Raw genomic sequence first — 15,667 nt, 5'->3', positions numbered from 1 at the left:
TCATATATCCGCCAAGGACCCTGAGCGCTGGCCGGTCTGAGTCACCCTGTGATTGCTCTGTTCACCTCTAGGCCTGAGCTCAACACTCAAGGGCTGATGGTGGCGGCAGGGCCAAGGACCCGGCGCTCCCTTTCCAGGCTGGTGGCAGGTGAACGAGTGTGGTCCGGAGCTAAGTGAGGGAGGCCGGGCTCTTCCAATCTCATCTGATGGCTTCTGGCCACAGCGAGTGTTGGGTGGTGACGGGCAACAGGGGACTCGAGGAGGGGGGAAAGCAGCACCCCTTGATAAAGGTGGGGAGACGGGAAGCCCTGAATTCCTCACCTGCGGCCAATTTCAGTGGGAGGGAAGGTTACAATCTAAGCTTTGGCCAAGGGTAGGAGTGGAGGAGTGGGGACCATGGCTTGGGTGGGGCATCACTTAAGACTTAAGAAAGCAGGGGTGCCCCTAAAGCGCCCCAAGCCTAGCAGTGGTCAGTTCCACGGCTGCTACCTGAAGCCTCCCCATCTATTCTAAGGGCTACCACACAGCTGTGGTGGAGGGCGGGGCAGGCAAAGGCAGACCCAGGCCATGTGCCAGCAGCAGGTGATTGTGTGATGTGTCTGTTCACAGTTGCGTTAGCTGTGCCCACTGCTCCCAGAGGAAATCGATTTCAACACACCTTCTTGATCCCAGATGTCCAACCAGGCAGACACCGGTGACACCCGACAGATGATGTTACACAGCACAACTTAAGGTATTTCAAATGGACAAGAAGTTAGTATCAGAACAGTGTCTCAGGATGAAGTCTGAGTGGGGCTTCCTCTCCAGTACTTTGAGGTCTACAGATGTATCTAGAAAATTCACTACTGTGGAAAATGAAGACTTGTGTTGGATGGAGAGGGGAGGCCGGACCTTGGTGACTAATTTCTGTAACACTGTCCTTCTGGAGGCTGTGGCAGCTTCATGTTCTCTTTTGACATCTTCAAGCGCCACAATTCCTGCAGGATGACTTTGATGCTGTGGGAATTCTGCCACTTTGCCAGCACTGTTGTGGCTCTCGGATCCACCACTCCATTTGAACTGCTCAGGCTGCTCATATTGACCCTCGTTACAAATCTGACAGACGGGGGTGCTTCCGGGTACTTAGGCCCACATTCTATTTTAAGGCTGTATATCCGGTTTTCACAAATTGTTCGTGGAGGCCTAATTATCACGCCTGTCCATCTTGTACGTGTCATGTCCTCGTCGGCTTCCAAACCCCAGCTAACTGTGCCGTCACCTACTCCTTTCTGGCCTTCTTCCAGTTCTTCCAACAGTCGGAAATTTCGAGGGACTTTTACTCCCGAGCCTGTCGTGGCTGCCATCTTGCGTCGCTGTCGCTTCCATACCATAGCTCTTACCTCTCCATCACATATTTTGTTATTATGGTGGTACCAATTGAACATTGGGCAAGAATAGGTTAGCTTTCTCTATAATTAAATTGCTCATAGAGATGAACAATGCAGCCTCATGGTTTCTAAGTAAAAAGTTTTAGAGTTTGGCAACTTATTTCCTAAGATCTAGTAGCTATGGTGACATGAAGAAACTCCATTGCTGACCTGCTTTACTTTCAAACTACTCTGAAGACTCATGAATCCACCAACCATGGGGCACATACTATGTCTTAACAGCAGTTAAGGGGTAAGTTGTCTAGACTGCTGTGAAGTTATCCTGTAACATTATGTCAAGAACAGAGTAGCACTAGGGCTGAGAGAAAACCAATAATCATTTGCTGGAGCCTTTCTACATGGCTGATCACAGCTGGTGACTGTCTTAAACCACAACTCAGAAAGGAGAGTTCAGAGAGGTGGATCTAGATAGGCATTTTCCCATGTTCTTTTGACTCATTTGTATTATGACATGACAGGACAGAATATGTGGAAAAAGAAACATATGCCAGTGGCTATGAATCATTCTATTTTATCTAGCATGACATTTCTGTCCTATGTTTAAGAAAATTATCAGAGGAAAATAAAAATATATGTTCAGAAAACCAGCAGGGAAATATGGGTGAGGAATACTATTGGGTGGTAACATAATAAACAAAATGAAAGGAATCCCCAGTGGTAGAAAACAGCTCCTGGCATAATATTAAACACTGAAGGTAAGCCACACATTTATAAAGTGCAGGAGTCCACAGAAAATCTATGGACAACAGGAGCTCAGCTCTGAATGAGAAAGAACAAGAATTAAGTTTTGCTTTACATTTCAGAAATTTGCATATTTAAGAAGGCATTATTTTATAATGAAATACTTTTGAAAACTTGTCTGATGTGAGACTCTATACATGGTTACTGCAGCTTTTCTTTAAGGACTTTTGCCTGTCTTGTACATGTAGACAGTTATCACCTTTACAGCTGAGGGGATAAGGGCTCAGAAAGACTGGAAAGTAGTCAGGCTTAGTTCACATGTGAGCTCTGAGACATGGAATCTGGTGTTTTCCTTGTAGACCATTGTTCATCATATCATTATTAATACCCTAAATTATTAGAGGATTGATTCAGAGTCTGTTAAAATCCACTTGTAATATGTGTCCCTTTGCCTATGTTCTTTTTATTCCCCGTAAATATGTTCAGGAAAACTAAAGAAATAGCTCTTGGGCCTGAACTTATCCTTCTGTGTTCTTTCTCAGGGCTCTATCCTATTTCAATATGTACACCCCCTTATGAAGGAAGAATAAATGCCATTCATCTGGTTTGTGGCACGTACATTACTTGTCGTTTTCAGAGAAGTTCCACAAGGACAGAACTTTTCTAATATGAAACCTCCATGGAAAACAGAAGGTGCTTCTCTTTATAATGCACATGTCTTTCCTTATTATTCTAAATGTAATCTGAATTAGCCGAAGTATAGAATGTGACTGAATAGGCGTGGCTCGATGTTTCTAGATAGCTGTCATCAAACAAGTTATGTAATCTTCAAAACACCGCAGTGACACATGGCCTCATTGACAGCCAGTGATGCCCAAGACTTAGAACTCCCCCTTTTTCGCTCCAAGAGATAAGGAGACATGCAGCAAGCCTGCATGGTTAATGTTCACTGCCAGTTAAATTGGGCCTTTGTCTCAGCATATTATATGAGCGGATGTTGTAAGAATTACCTAAAACCTGACAAAAGTATGAGTTTAAATCTGTGTGAAATAAAACCAAGACAACATGCAAACCAAAGAAAATCACAACACAGAGAGGAACATCCTAATCCTCACCAACAATATTTGATCTCAATACCTACTAGGAGAGAGAACTCCAGGACAAGTCCCATTTGCAGAAGTAGTAACAAGAAAAAAATACCCAGAGTAGGATAAACATATGAAATTCATTTCTCATAGTTTTAGAGTGCATGAAGCCCAAGGTCAAGCTTCTGCTGTGAATTAGGTCCTGCTGAAGACTCTCAGGCTTGTCAGGGGCTACCTACACACTGTAATCTCACATGGCCTTTCTTCTGTAATGCATATAGTCTCTTTTTTTGCTTTATCCATTCACCCCTCTTCCTTTCTCTTGTTTCAAAACCATTAATTATTTTCTAGCAGCATAACTCTTATGACTTAGTAAAATCTTATTTCCTTCCCAAAGTGTTTTTTCTTTAAATGTTATCACAATAGTAGGTAGGGCTTCCAGATTTGACTTTTTAGTGGAGTCAAGAATTTAGGTCATAAAAATTGATGAGGTGAAAAGAGCTAAGAAGTCTTTCAGGAAGAATGCTTCTGCACTTGGCTAGGGGTGAAGCCATTTTCTATTCCTGCCCCTATGCCAGCTAGAAGGATTGATAGGGCTCACTGCATGGAAAAGCTTTCTAGAGCTCTACTTTGTAGTTCAAAGGTTGGCTTCTTAGAAACCAGATGAGCCCTGTAGCCTGTGGATCTTAAAAGACTGCAGTGCCCCATTCCTGGCAAAGATACTGGACTGCAAAGGAAAGGACAGATACAGCATGGGTTGTTAGGATGAACTAAGGTCTGTTCTCTGTTTCAGAAGCAACTCCTAGGTGTTCTTTATCTCTAAAAACATCATAACTGAGGCTCAATTGCATTCCATATGGTGACAGGAACAGTTCCTGAATCACGGGGATTTGCATCAGCTCTTTGAACTTGATTGTTGTATGTTTTAAATATCTTAGCTGTCCCTTTCCCAAAAGCAAATGGGAACCATAGTTAGTAAAACAGTTTTGCACATTTGGTGAGTGGAGAGAAGCAAATCAATGACAAACCAGAAAAGACTATTTTCAGTCTTTTCTCATACATTTCCTTTAGGAAGGAAAGGATATCGAGTCAGTCAGTTAGCTAAATGACACACTGAACATTCTGAACACACTAAAGAAGGATAGTCCTGGCCTGCTTCACGTTTCCTCAAAGGAACTGTGAACTCATGATGAACATTGGCAATACAACTTGATGGTAATGCTGGAAGTACATTAATCTCTTCTGTTTACAGGACACATTGCCTTTGATTATAAGCTTAGTCATACTTCACAGCAAACTAATAATATATGGTATATAATTTCATGGTGTAAACACCAAGCAGTATTGGAAATAAGTAAAGTGAAAAATGACATCAACTGGTGTATTGGGTCCATTTATCAGCTTGAATGTTACCAGTCTAACAAATTTGTGTAGCCCATTAGTTTATGGAGAATGGCATAGATTGGAAAGAATATTATTCAGGTTTGTATACTGGGATACTCTAGGTTGATGTCAATGTGATACATGATTGGACAGTACAGAGTGGGCAGGAACAAAGTTCTGGTAAAGCAAAAGAGAAGGAAAGTGGGAGATTTGAGAGAAGGCAACATGGAAACAGACCTGGATGTTTCTCTCAGCACTATATGGATAAGGTTGTTATGGATATTTTATAAGAGATAGAATTGTACAGGATCATTTGACTTAACTAGGTGGGCCAATTATATTATACCAGCTGGATCTGAGTATTTTTGGTATGTTCTTTAATGTGGCGACTTAATTAAATTCGAATTTGTGGGGTGCACAAAGCCTGCCTTGGACTTGGGATATGTGTGTGCAAGGCTTGGCAACAACACTCCAAGGGAAAGTTACCCTGCAATGCCATGTGGCCCTATGGTTGTCAGCACTAGCAGGGGATAACAGGTTACTACCTTTTAATATTTACCCCAACAAGATACTCAGGTCAAAAAATATGGCGTTGAGTGGACAATCCTTGCTCCATGCTGAAAGGTAGCTTTCATGAATGACTTTCATAAAAGACCTATGGGAGAAGCTTCTGTGATGGTACAGTGTTGGGAGAAACGTTGACCTGTGGAAGGTTTGCTTGCAAGAGAGTAATTCAGCTGTCCTATGTCAAAAGGTGGCTCCTTTAAATCTAAGTGACTGTTCAACAAACTGTACATTGTGGTCCAAGTTGTGGCCTAGCTCCAAAGCAGACAACAAAGTGTGAGAGTGCTAATATATAGGTCTAGGAGGTATAGCCCAGGGAAACTTAAAATCCTCCCATGAATGTTTCAGAGATTTTATTTAGTTCATTTTATGTGGCCACTGCTCACTGTATTTTTGATTTTGTGATTCTTTATGTGCCATATGCTGTAGTAATTATTAAAGGATGACTTACACTTTCATCAGCCCCCATGGTTGCATTCCGCTCATGCGACTCTAGTGTAGAGCTGATTGCACAGATTTTGTCACACTGTCCCTTCCCAGTTGGTTCACACTGTCAGCCCTGTTGCTTCTGTCCTGGGTGGATAAGACCACCTTGGCATATTCCTTTACTCCACTGCCCTGCAAAACATGACTCCAAAGCCTGGTAGCTTTTCAAGTAGGTTTATATATTAAATTCTCAATCCACAAACCTTCTACACAATAAGGTTACATACAATGGACAAAGATACAAACTGTCCTGCTATGTGAGAAAGAAACCCTTAAAAATATCTATATTTACCTATCTCCAATTAAGTTCACCTGGATCTAGATCCTCCTTCTCCAGCTCTATCTTGAATCCCCCAGAATCTCCCTCTGCTTCCATTTTTGATCCTTGACCTTTAGCTGCCAATTTCTGCCATGTGTAAAAATATATTACCTTGGAGGCTGAGCAACTGGTGGGTGAGAGACCTGGGCTGCCGGGGAACAGAGAGATCTCTGCGGAGTGCACACGGAAAGTGCACCCCCTGCCTTGCCTTGCCCTGCCCTGCCCAATCCAGTGACCAGGAACAGAAATTTCGAACTTCTGTTTCCACCCGGAGGCGACTTCAGGACGCAGAGCGGAGCCTGGCCCATCTGCCACCCAGAACGGCAGCTCGTAGATGCTGAGCAACTGGTGAGTGGGAGACCTAGGCTGCTGGGGAGCGAAGGGATCTCTGCGGAGTGCACACGAAAAGTGCACCCCCTGCCTTGACCTGCCCTGTACTGCCTGATCCAGTGACCAGGAACAGAATTTAGGAACTTCTGTTTCCACCCGGAGGCGACTTCAGGAAGCAGAGCTGAGCCTGGCCAATCTGCCACCCGGAACGGCGGCTCATAGAGGCTGAGCAACTGGTGGGTGGGAGATCTGGGCTGCCAAGGAGCAGAGAGATCTCTGCGGAGTGCACATGGAAAGTGCACCCCCTGGCTTCCCCTGCCCCGCCCTGTCTGATCCAGCTACCAGGGAACAGAACTTTGGAACTTGTGTTCCCACCCGGCGACTCTGAAGCATAGAACAGGGCTCAACCCATCTGCCACCTGGACCAGTGGAGATCCAGGGACACAGACCAGATACAAGGGAAAGGCAAGAACATATCACTGACAACAAAATGGCAAGAGGAAAGCGAAAGAGTATATCCCAAGGAAACCAAGACAACCTGGCAACACCAGAACCCAGCTCTCCCATAACAGCAAACATCAGAATTCCAAACACTCCAGAAAAGGAAGACACAGACCTGAAATCATACCTCAAGATGCTGATAGAGATACTTAAACAAGAACGGGAGGAAAAGCAAAAAGATTCAGAAGCTTTTAAAGAGGAAACAAGAAAAACACTCAAAGACCTCAAAGAACTAGAGGAAAACAGAATCAAAGAGATGAAAGAATGGAAGAGGGAATTTAAAACGGAAATTGACACAATAAAGAAAACACAAAAAGAGATAACCCTAGAGGTAGAACACCTAAAAAAAAAATCAGGAATCAAAGAAGCAAGCATTTCCAATAGATTACAAGAGATGGAAGAGAGAATCTCGGGGGCAGAGGACAACATTGTAAACATAGACAAAACAGCCAGAGAAGATGCAAAAAACAAAAAGCTCCTAACCCAAAATGTCCAGGAAATCCAGGACACAATGAGAAGACTGAACCTAACGATAATAGGAATAGAAGAGGGAGAAGAGTATCAACTAAGAGGCACAGTAAATATCTTCAACAAAATCGTAGAAGAAAACTTCCCTACCCTCAAGAATGAGATGACCACGAGCATAAAAGAAGCCTTCAGAACTCCAAATAGGTTGGACCAGAAAAGAAATACCTCCCAACACATAATAGTAAAAACATCAAGTGCCCAAAGCAAAGAAAGAATACTAAAAGCAGTAAAGAAAAAAGGTCAGGTAACATATAAAGGCAGGCCATTAGACTCACACCCGATTTCTCAACTGAGACTATGAAAGCTAGAAGAGCCTGGACAGACGTCATGCACACCCTAAGAGAACAGAAGTGCCAGCCCAAGCTGCTATACCCAGCAAAACTATCAATCACCATCGATGGAGAAATGAAGATATTTCAAGACAAATCAAAATTTACACAATATCTGACCACAAGCCCAGCACTACAACGAATTATAGGTGGAAAACCCAATACAATGAGGGAAAATACAGCCAAGTAAAAACAAGAAAACTCCTAAACAAGAAAACTAAAAGAAGAAAAAGACACAGACACAACTCAACCCACAAAAGCAATAATGGCAGGCAACAGAAACAACTATTCCTTGATATCTGTTAACATAAATAGAGTCAACTCCCCAATAAAGAGACATAGGCTATCAGAATGGATACATAAAGAAAATCCAGCCTTTTGCTGCATACAGGAAACTCATCTCAGAGACAAAGACAGACACTATCTCAGAGTTAAAGAGTGGGAAAAAAACTTCCAAGCAAACATCTCCAAGAAGCATGCTGGAGTGGCTATTCTAATATCGAATAAAGTAAATTTCCAACCAAAAGTTATCAAAAAAGATAAGGAAGGACACTTTTTACTCAATACAGGGGAAATCTGTCAGGAGAAACTCTCAATCCTTAACATATATGCTCCAAATAAAAAAGCACCCACATTCATAAAAGAAACCCTACTAAAGCTCAAAAAATACATCTCACCCCACACAATAATAGTGGGTGACTTTAATACCCCACTCTCACCAATGGACAGATCAGGGAAACAGAAACTGAACAAGGACACTGCAAAACTAGCAGAGACTTTGAACCAACTAGAATTAATAGATGTATACAGAACATATTATCCTAAATTAAAAGAATACACCTTCTTTTCACCACCCCATGGCACCTTCTTGAAAATTGACCATATAATTGGACACAGAGCAAGCCTCAATCGGTATAAGAAGATTGAAATACTCGCATGCATCCTCTCAGATCACCATGGTCTACGGCTGGTCTTTAACAACAACAAAGACAACAAAAAGTAGTTTCCACCTACACCTGGAAACTAAACAACACTCTGTTAAAAGATAGCAGGGTCAAGGAAGAAATAAAAAAGGGAACTAAGGATTTTCTAGAATTCAACGAAAACGAAAACACAACATACCCAAACCTATGGGATGCAATGAAAGCAGTACTGAGAGGAAAACTCATAGCCCTAAGTGCTTCTAAAAAGAAACTGGAGAGAGCTTACATCAGCAACCTGACAGCACAGCTAAAAGCCCTAGAACAGAAGGAAGCAGATATACCCAAAAAGAGTAGATGGCAAGAAACGATCAAAATTAGGGGAGAAATAGACCAAATAGAATCAAAAAGAACCATTGAAGAAATCAACAAAACCAAGAGTTGGTTCTTTGAGAAAATAAAGAAGATTGATAAACCACTAGTAAGACTAACTAGAGGGCAAAGAGAGTATACAAATTAACAAAATCAGAAAGGAAAGTGGGGACATAACAACTGAAACTGAGGAAATTCAAGAAATCATCAGATCCTACTCAAAAACTTATACTCCACAAAATTGAAAAATGTGGAGGAAATGGATGATTTCCTAGACAGATACAAGATCCCAAAGTTAAACCAGGACCAAGTAAACCATCTAAATAACCCTATAAAACCTAAAGAAATAGAAGAAGTCATCAAAAGTCTCACAACCAAAAAAATTCCAGGTCCAGACGGGTTCAGTGCAGAATTTTATCAGACATTTATTAAGGATATAACACCATACTCTCCAAATTATTCCTAAAGATGGAATCAGATGCAATACTACCTAACTCATTTTTTGAGGCTACAATAACCCTCGTACCTAAACCACACAAAGACCCTACAAGGAAAGAGAACTTCAGACCAATCTCACTTATGAACTTTGGAAATCCATCAATATAATCTACCATATAAACAAACTCAAAGATCAAAATCACATGGTCATCTCACTAGATGCTGAAAAAGCATTTGAAAAATCCAACACCCCTTCATGTTAAAAGACCTGGAAAGAACAGGAATCCAAGGTCCATACCTAAACATAAGAAAAACAATATAGAGCAAACCAACAACCAACATCAAACTTAATGGGGAGAAACTTGAAGCAATCCCACTAAAATCAGGGACTCGACAAGGCTGCCCACTCTCCCCTTACCTATTCAACATAGTACTGGAAGTCCTGCCTGGAGCAATTAGACAGCAAAAGGAGATCAAGGGGATACAAATCGGAAAAGAAGAGATAAAAACATCACTCTTTACTGATGACATGATAGTGTACTTGAGAGACCCCAAAAATTCCCCCAGAGAACTCCTACAGCTGATAAACAAGTTCAGCAAAGTGGCTGGATACAAAATTAACTCGAACAAATCAGTAACCTTCCTATACTCAAAGGACAAACATGTGGAGAAAGAAAATAGCGAAAAGATACCCTTCACAATCGTCACAAAAACTATGAAATACCTTGGTATGACTCTAACTAAGCAAATGAAGGACCTCTATGACAAGAACTTCAAACCTCTAAAGAAAGAAATTGAGGATGATCTCAGAAAATGTGAAGATCTCCCATGCACATAGATTGGAAAGATCAACATCTTAAAAATGGCCACCCTACCAAAAGCAATCTACAGATTCAATTCAATCCCCATCAAAATTCCAACCCAGTTCTTCAAGGAATTGGAAATATCAATGTGCAATTTCATATGGAATAACAAAAGACCTAGAATAGCTAAATCCATCCTCAACAACAACAAAAAAAAAATTGCGGGAATCACTATTCCTGACCTCAAGCTATATTACAAGGCAATTGTGTTGAAAACTGCATGGTACTGGTACAGAAATAGGCATGTGGATCAATGGAATAGAATAGAAGATCCAGAAATGAGCCCTCATGTATATGGTCACCTGATTTTTGACAAAGGAGCAGTAAACATTCAATGAAAAAAGGACAGCCTATTCAACAAATGGTGCTGGTCCAACTGGCACTCAGCATGCAAAAGAATTAAAATAGATCCATTCTTATCTCCTTGTACAAAGCTCAAGTGTAAGTGATTCAAAGATCTCCACATTAAACCAGATACACTGAAATTATTAGATGAGAAAGTAGGGAAAACCTTAGAACACATAGGCACATGAGAAAATTTCCTGAACCAAACACAAATGGCTCAAGCTCTAAGGTCAAAGCTTAACAAATGGGACTTAATGAGATTGCAAAGTTTCTCTAAGGCTAAGGATATCTTCAAGAAAACAAAACGGCAACCAACAGAATGGGAAAAGATCTTTCCCAACACCACATCCGATAGAGGCCTAATATCCAAGGTATACAAGTAACTCAAAAAGCTAGACACCAGAGAATCAAATAACCCTATTAAAAAATGTGGTACAGAGCTAAATAATATGTTCTCAGTTGAGGAACACCGAATGGCCGAGAAACATCTGAGGAAGTGCTGGACATCCTTAGCCATCAGGGAAATGCAAATCAAAACAACCCTAAGATTCCACCTCACACCAGTCAGATTGGCCAAGATCCAAAACTCAGATGACAGCAGATGCTGGCGAGGCTGCGGAGAAAGAGGAACACTTCTCCACTGTTGGTGGGGTTGCAAACTAATACAACCACTCTGGAAATCAGTCTGGCGATACCTCAGAAAATTGGATATAGTACTACCTGAAGACCCAGCTATTCCACTTCTGGGCATATACCCCAGAGACACTTTAATACACAACAAAGATATATGCACCACAATGTTCATAGCAGCCCTATTTATAATAGCCAGAAGCTAGAAAGAACCCAGATGTTCTTCAGAAGATGAATGGATACAAAAATTGTGGTACATTTACACAATGGAATACTACTCAGCCATCAGAAACAATGACTTAACCAAATTCTTAAGAAAAATGGCTGCATCTAGAGAATATCATCCTGAGTGAGATAACCCAGTCACAAAAGAACAGACATAATATGCAGCTACTGATATTGGGATGCTAACCCCAGAGGCTTGCACTCCCCCAGAAACAACTCACAGACTGTATGAAGTCCAAGAAATAAAGAAAACAGAAAAAATATATTCACAAAAGAAGAAGACTTTGACTATTTCCATGTTGCGTTTTGTTTTGCATGTACTTTACGCTCATTGTAACTATTAGGTTTTCAATGCATACTGTCAAGCCCTTGAAAAAATGAAGTACTGACTTAAAAAATATATTCAAATAGTTTTATGTAAAAATTATTTTAATATCTGAAAAAACAGTACTGACAAAAATGTATAATTTCAAGCAACAAATGTTTAAAATCTGTACATTTATCTTTGTTTTGTAAAATAAAGTCGTTTAAAAAATATATATATTACCTTAACATCAACCCACAGCTGTAAGAAGTGTAAAGTTTAAGTTGATCAATAATGCCTAGCTAAAAGCACTACCACCACCACTACCATCACAAACAAACAAGCAAACAAAACCTTAGCAAAATAGTAAAATAAAAATCCTAGAGATTTACCTCAGTAAAAATTTACCTAGATATCAGGGACCACATCAGTCATGTTAGAGTTATTAGTTTATATATGGTATTTAGCAGTAGGACACAGGGTGGTTATACTCACTACAGACATAGTCTATATTCAGTAAAAATAGAATGTGTGAAACTGGTCATTTAGTCTATTTGTGGTTTGAACTGTGCATTTATGATCATGGTCTTTATGAAGCTTGGACATTTCCTGGAATACAGGATGTCATGTGCTAAATCAGGAAGAGCTGCTCATCTGATGTACATTCAGAAAAGAAAAGAAAAAGAAAAACAGAACACTAATGACTTAAACTCTAAGAACAAGAATAGGCAAATGGGACGTCACAAAATTGAAAAGCTTCATACCAGTCTCAATGGCTAAGATTAAAAACTCAAGTGACAGCAGATGCTGGTGAGAATGTGGACAAAGAGGAACCCTTACTCCTCCATTGCTCGTGGGATTGCAAGCTGGTACAAACACTCTGAAAATCAGTCTGGTGGTTCCTCGGAAAATTGGACATAGTACTACTTGAGAGCTCAGCTATATTACTTCTGTGCATATTCTCAAAAGATGCTCCAACATATAACAAGGACACATTCTGCACTATGTTCATAACAGCCTTGTTGGAAAGAACCCAGATGTCCTTCAACTGAGGAATGGATACAGAAAATGCTGTACATTTACACAATGGAACACTACTCAGATCTTAAAATCAATGACTTCATGAAATTTGCAGGCAAATGGATGGATCTAGACCATATTATTCTGAGTGAGGTAACTCAGTCAGAAAAGAACAAACATGGTATATACTCACTGATAGGTTGCTATTAGGCAAAGTTCTTGCAATACCCATGATACAACTCACAGACCATATGAAGCTTAAGATCATATGGAAGAAAGATCAAAGAATGTATACTTAAGTCCTACTTTAAGGGGGAACAAATTAATCAAGGAGGTAGATGGTAGGAGGGACTTGGAAGGAAGAAAGGAGGGAGAGAGGAAATGAGGGGCAGAATAAAATATGGAAGGTGATAGAGGAGATGTACAGAGGGTCAGGAAACCGAACAAGTTATGCAGCAATGGGGTATGGGGAAACAGGGGTAGCAACCAGAAAATTCCAGATGCCAGAAAAGCAAGAGCCTTTAGCTGAAAGTCCAAGCAAGGGGGGGTGGGGCTCTAGGGATCATATCTAGAGGTTAGGCATGGCCATAACCTCTAGATGGGTCTTCCCACCCAGCTCCAAAATTTTATACCAGAGTTGCTTCTGTCTAAAGGAAAAACAGGGACAAAGAGTGGAGCAGAGACTGAGTAAAAGGCCATTCAGAGACAGCCCCACATGGGGATCCCTCCCACATGCAGAAGCCAAACCTGGACACTATTGCTGATACCAAGAAGTGCTTGCTGACTGGAGCCTGATACAGTTTTCTATTGAGATGCTCTGCTAGATCCTGACCTAGACCGTTATGGATTTTTGAAGCCAACAATTGGACCAATCACAGGGACCCCAATGGAAGAGTTAGGGGAAATACTGAAGGAGTTGAAGGGGCTTTATCTGGCATCATTTGGAGGGGATGCCCTTGGTCCTGTAAAGGCTTGATATCCCAGTATGGAGGAATACTATGGTGGTAAGCCAGGTGTGGGTGGGTAGGCGAGTACCCTCCTAGAATCAGGTTAAGGCTCGATGGAACAGAGTGTTTGCAAAGGAGAAACTGGGAAAGGGGATAACTTTTGAAATGTAAATAAAGAAAACATTCAATTAAAAAAAAGTCAAAAGAAGTAGATACTGAAAAAAGGTATCTTAGTTACTTTCCTATTGCTGTGAAGAGACACTATGACCAAGGCAACTTACAGAAGAAAGTTTATCGGTCCTTAGAGTTTCAGAGGTTAGCTCATTACATTCAGTGAAAGGAATGAGGCAGGAGACAGGAAAATATGGCACTGAACAATAGCTGAGAACTTATATTTTCACTGAAAGTCAGAGAAAGCAAGGGGTGGGGGAGGAAGGGAGGGAGGGTGGAGAGAGAGAGAGAGAGAGAGAGAGAGAGAGAGAGAGAGAGAGAGAGAGAGAGAGAGAGAGAGAGAGAGAGAGAGAACAATACAAAGTCCTGTCCAGGAAACACAGCTATACTACAGAAGCTGCTTCCATCTTCATAGTGTGAGGTTCATTCCTTTGAGCTGTCCAATAGATTCAAGATGGGGCCCTGATAATTTCCTAGAGACTGCACTTGAAATCTAGGCATGCGCCTTCCTGTCTGTGACAGGTGTGGGTACTGCATGTGTGATGGAAGATTAAAAAAATGAAAACAACAACAAAAAACAAAACAAAACAAAACAAACAAACAAACAAAATACCCCAGCACCTTCCCAACAGTAGGTAAAGTAAGTTAACCTACTAGAGCAGTGCTCCATGACAAAGTGATTGTTGTCAATAATTTTTGGGTCAATTTGATAAACCTTGAGTCATCTGGAAGAAACTCAACTGAGAAAATGCTTCCATCAGATTGCCATAGGGAAGGCTCTGGGGCATGTTCTTGATTATTGATTGATGTGGGTGGATCAGCTCCTGTGTGTGGTGCCACATCTGGACTGGTGATCCTGGCTTGTATAAGAAGGGAAACTGAGAAATCCAAGGAGAACAAGCTGATATGGGCATCACTCTTTCATTGCTTCTAAATGTTTCCAGATTCCTGCCTTTAGTTCCTGCTTTGATTTCTCTTTGTGATGAAAGGTGACTGGAACATAGAATAGGCCCTTGCCTCCCATGTTACTTTTGGTTGTGGTGTTTTAACATAATCATAAAAACCCTACCTAAGATGGTCTTACATACACAAGGCCTTGAGTTTGATCTCAATATGGGAAAAATACCTTTTCTCCTCTTTTAGGAATTGTGTAGACATGAACTATATGGACCCTCCATCCAAATACTTGCAGATACATCCATGGCCTGGCTTTTGTCTATCTGTCCCTAAGTGATGCAGTTTTCTATGCCTGCCTGCAAAATCACCAAGCAAGTTCTAAACAGACTGCTGATATGGCTTCGAGTACATTTGTCATGGTAAACTATAGACCTTGTTTAAAATTTTGATAATCTTTGACTGAAGTTTTTAATAGTCAACTCTAGAAAATACCACAGTGGAAGCTACCATGGTATCAAACATTCAAATTGAGTTTTTTAGAAACTGGCATTTGGGTTTAGTCTTTATTGCAGCTTTATCTGCACCTTGCTTGGTGTCCTCTAGCTTGAGTCTCTCTGACCACCACAGCCAACAGATCCTTATCTTACATGAAGGTGCATACTTAAAGGCTTGCCTATGCCAGGTCAAGTCAGTCAGTCAGTCAGGATGGCTGTGCTTTTCCGTAGGGTTGTTAATGGAGATAAGCCACTCAGATGACAGGAGTAAGCACTGAAGGCGGTGGCACATGCAAAGCACTTAGTACAGTGCCTGGCCCATTGGTAAAGGCTATTGTCACACAACACACACATGGACAGCCCTGGCTTATAGATATTCAATTTCATGTGCCCTGTACTTATGAAGAG

The 15,667-nt window shown here is 41.1% G+C and overlaps 1 protein-coding gene across 1 annotated transcript; it reads right to left on the bottom strand.

Moving 5' to 3' along the window:
* Positions 1-899: 899 nt before the first annotated feature.
* Positions 900-1,343, bottom strand: LOC308432727 (ubiquitin-conjugating enzyme E2 variant 1-like; the record flags this gene model as incomplete). Its single annotated transcript, XM_080932510.1, has 1 exon — positions 900-1,343. One exon carries the CDS (start codon positions 1,341-1,343, stop codon positions 900-902), a length of 444 nt encoding a protein of 147 aa, XP_080788636.1.
* Between the last annotated feature and the right edge of the window lie 14,324 nt (positions 1,344-15,667).

This window comes from Micromys minutus (assembly GCF_963924665.1).
Source record: "Micromys minutus genome assembly, chromosome: 18".
NCBI lineage: Eukaryota > Metazoa > Chordata > Mammalia > Rodentia > Muridae > Micromys > Micromys minutus.
Note: the sequence above shows the minus strand (reverse complement) of the source record. Positions and strands in the feature narration are given on the sequence as shown.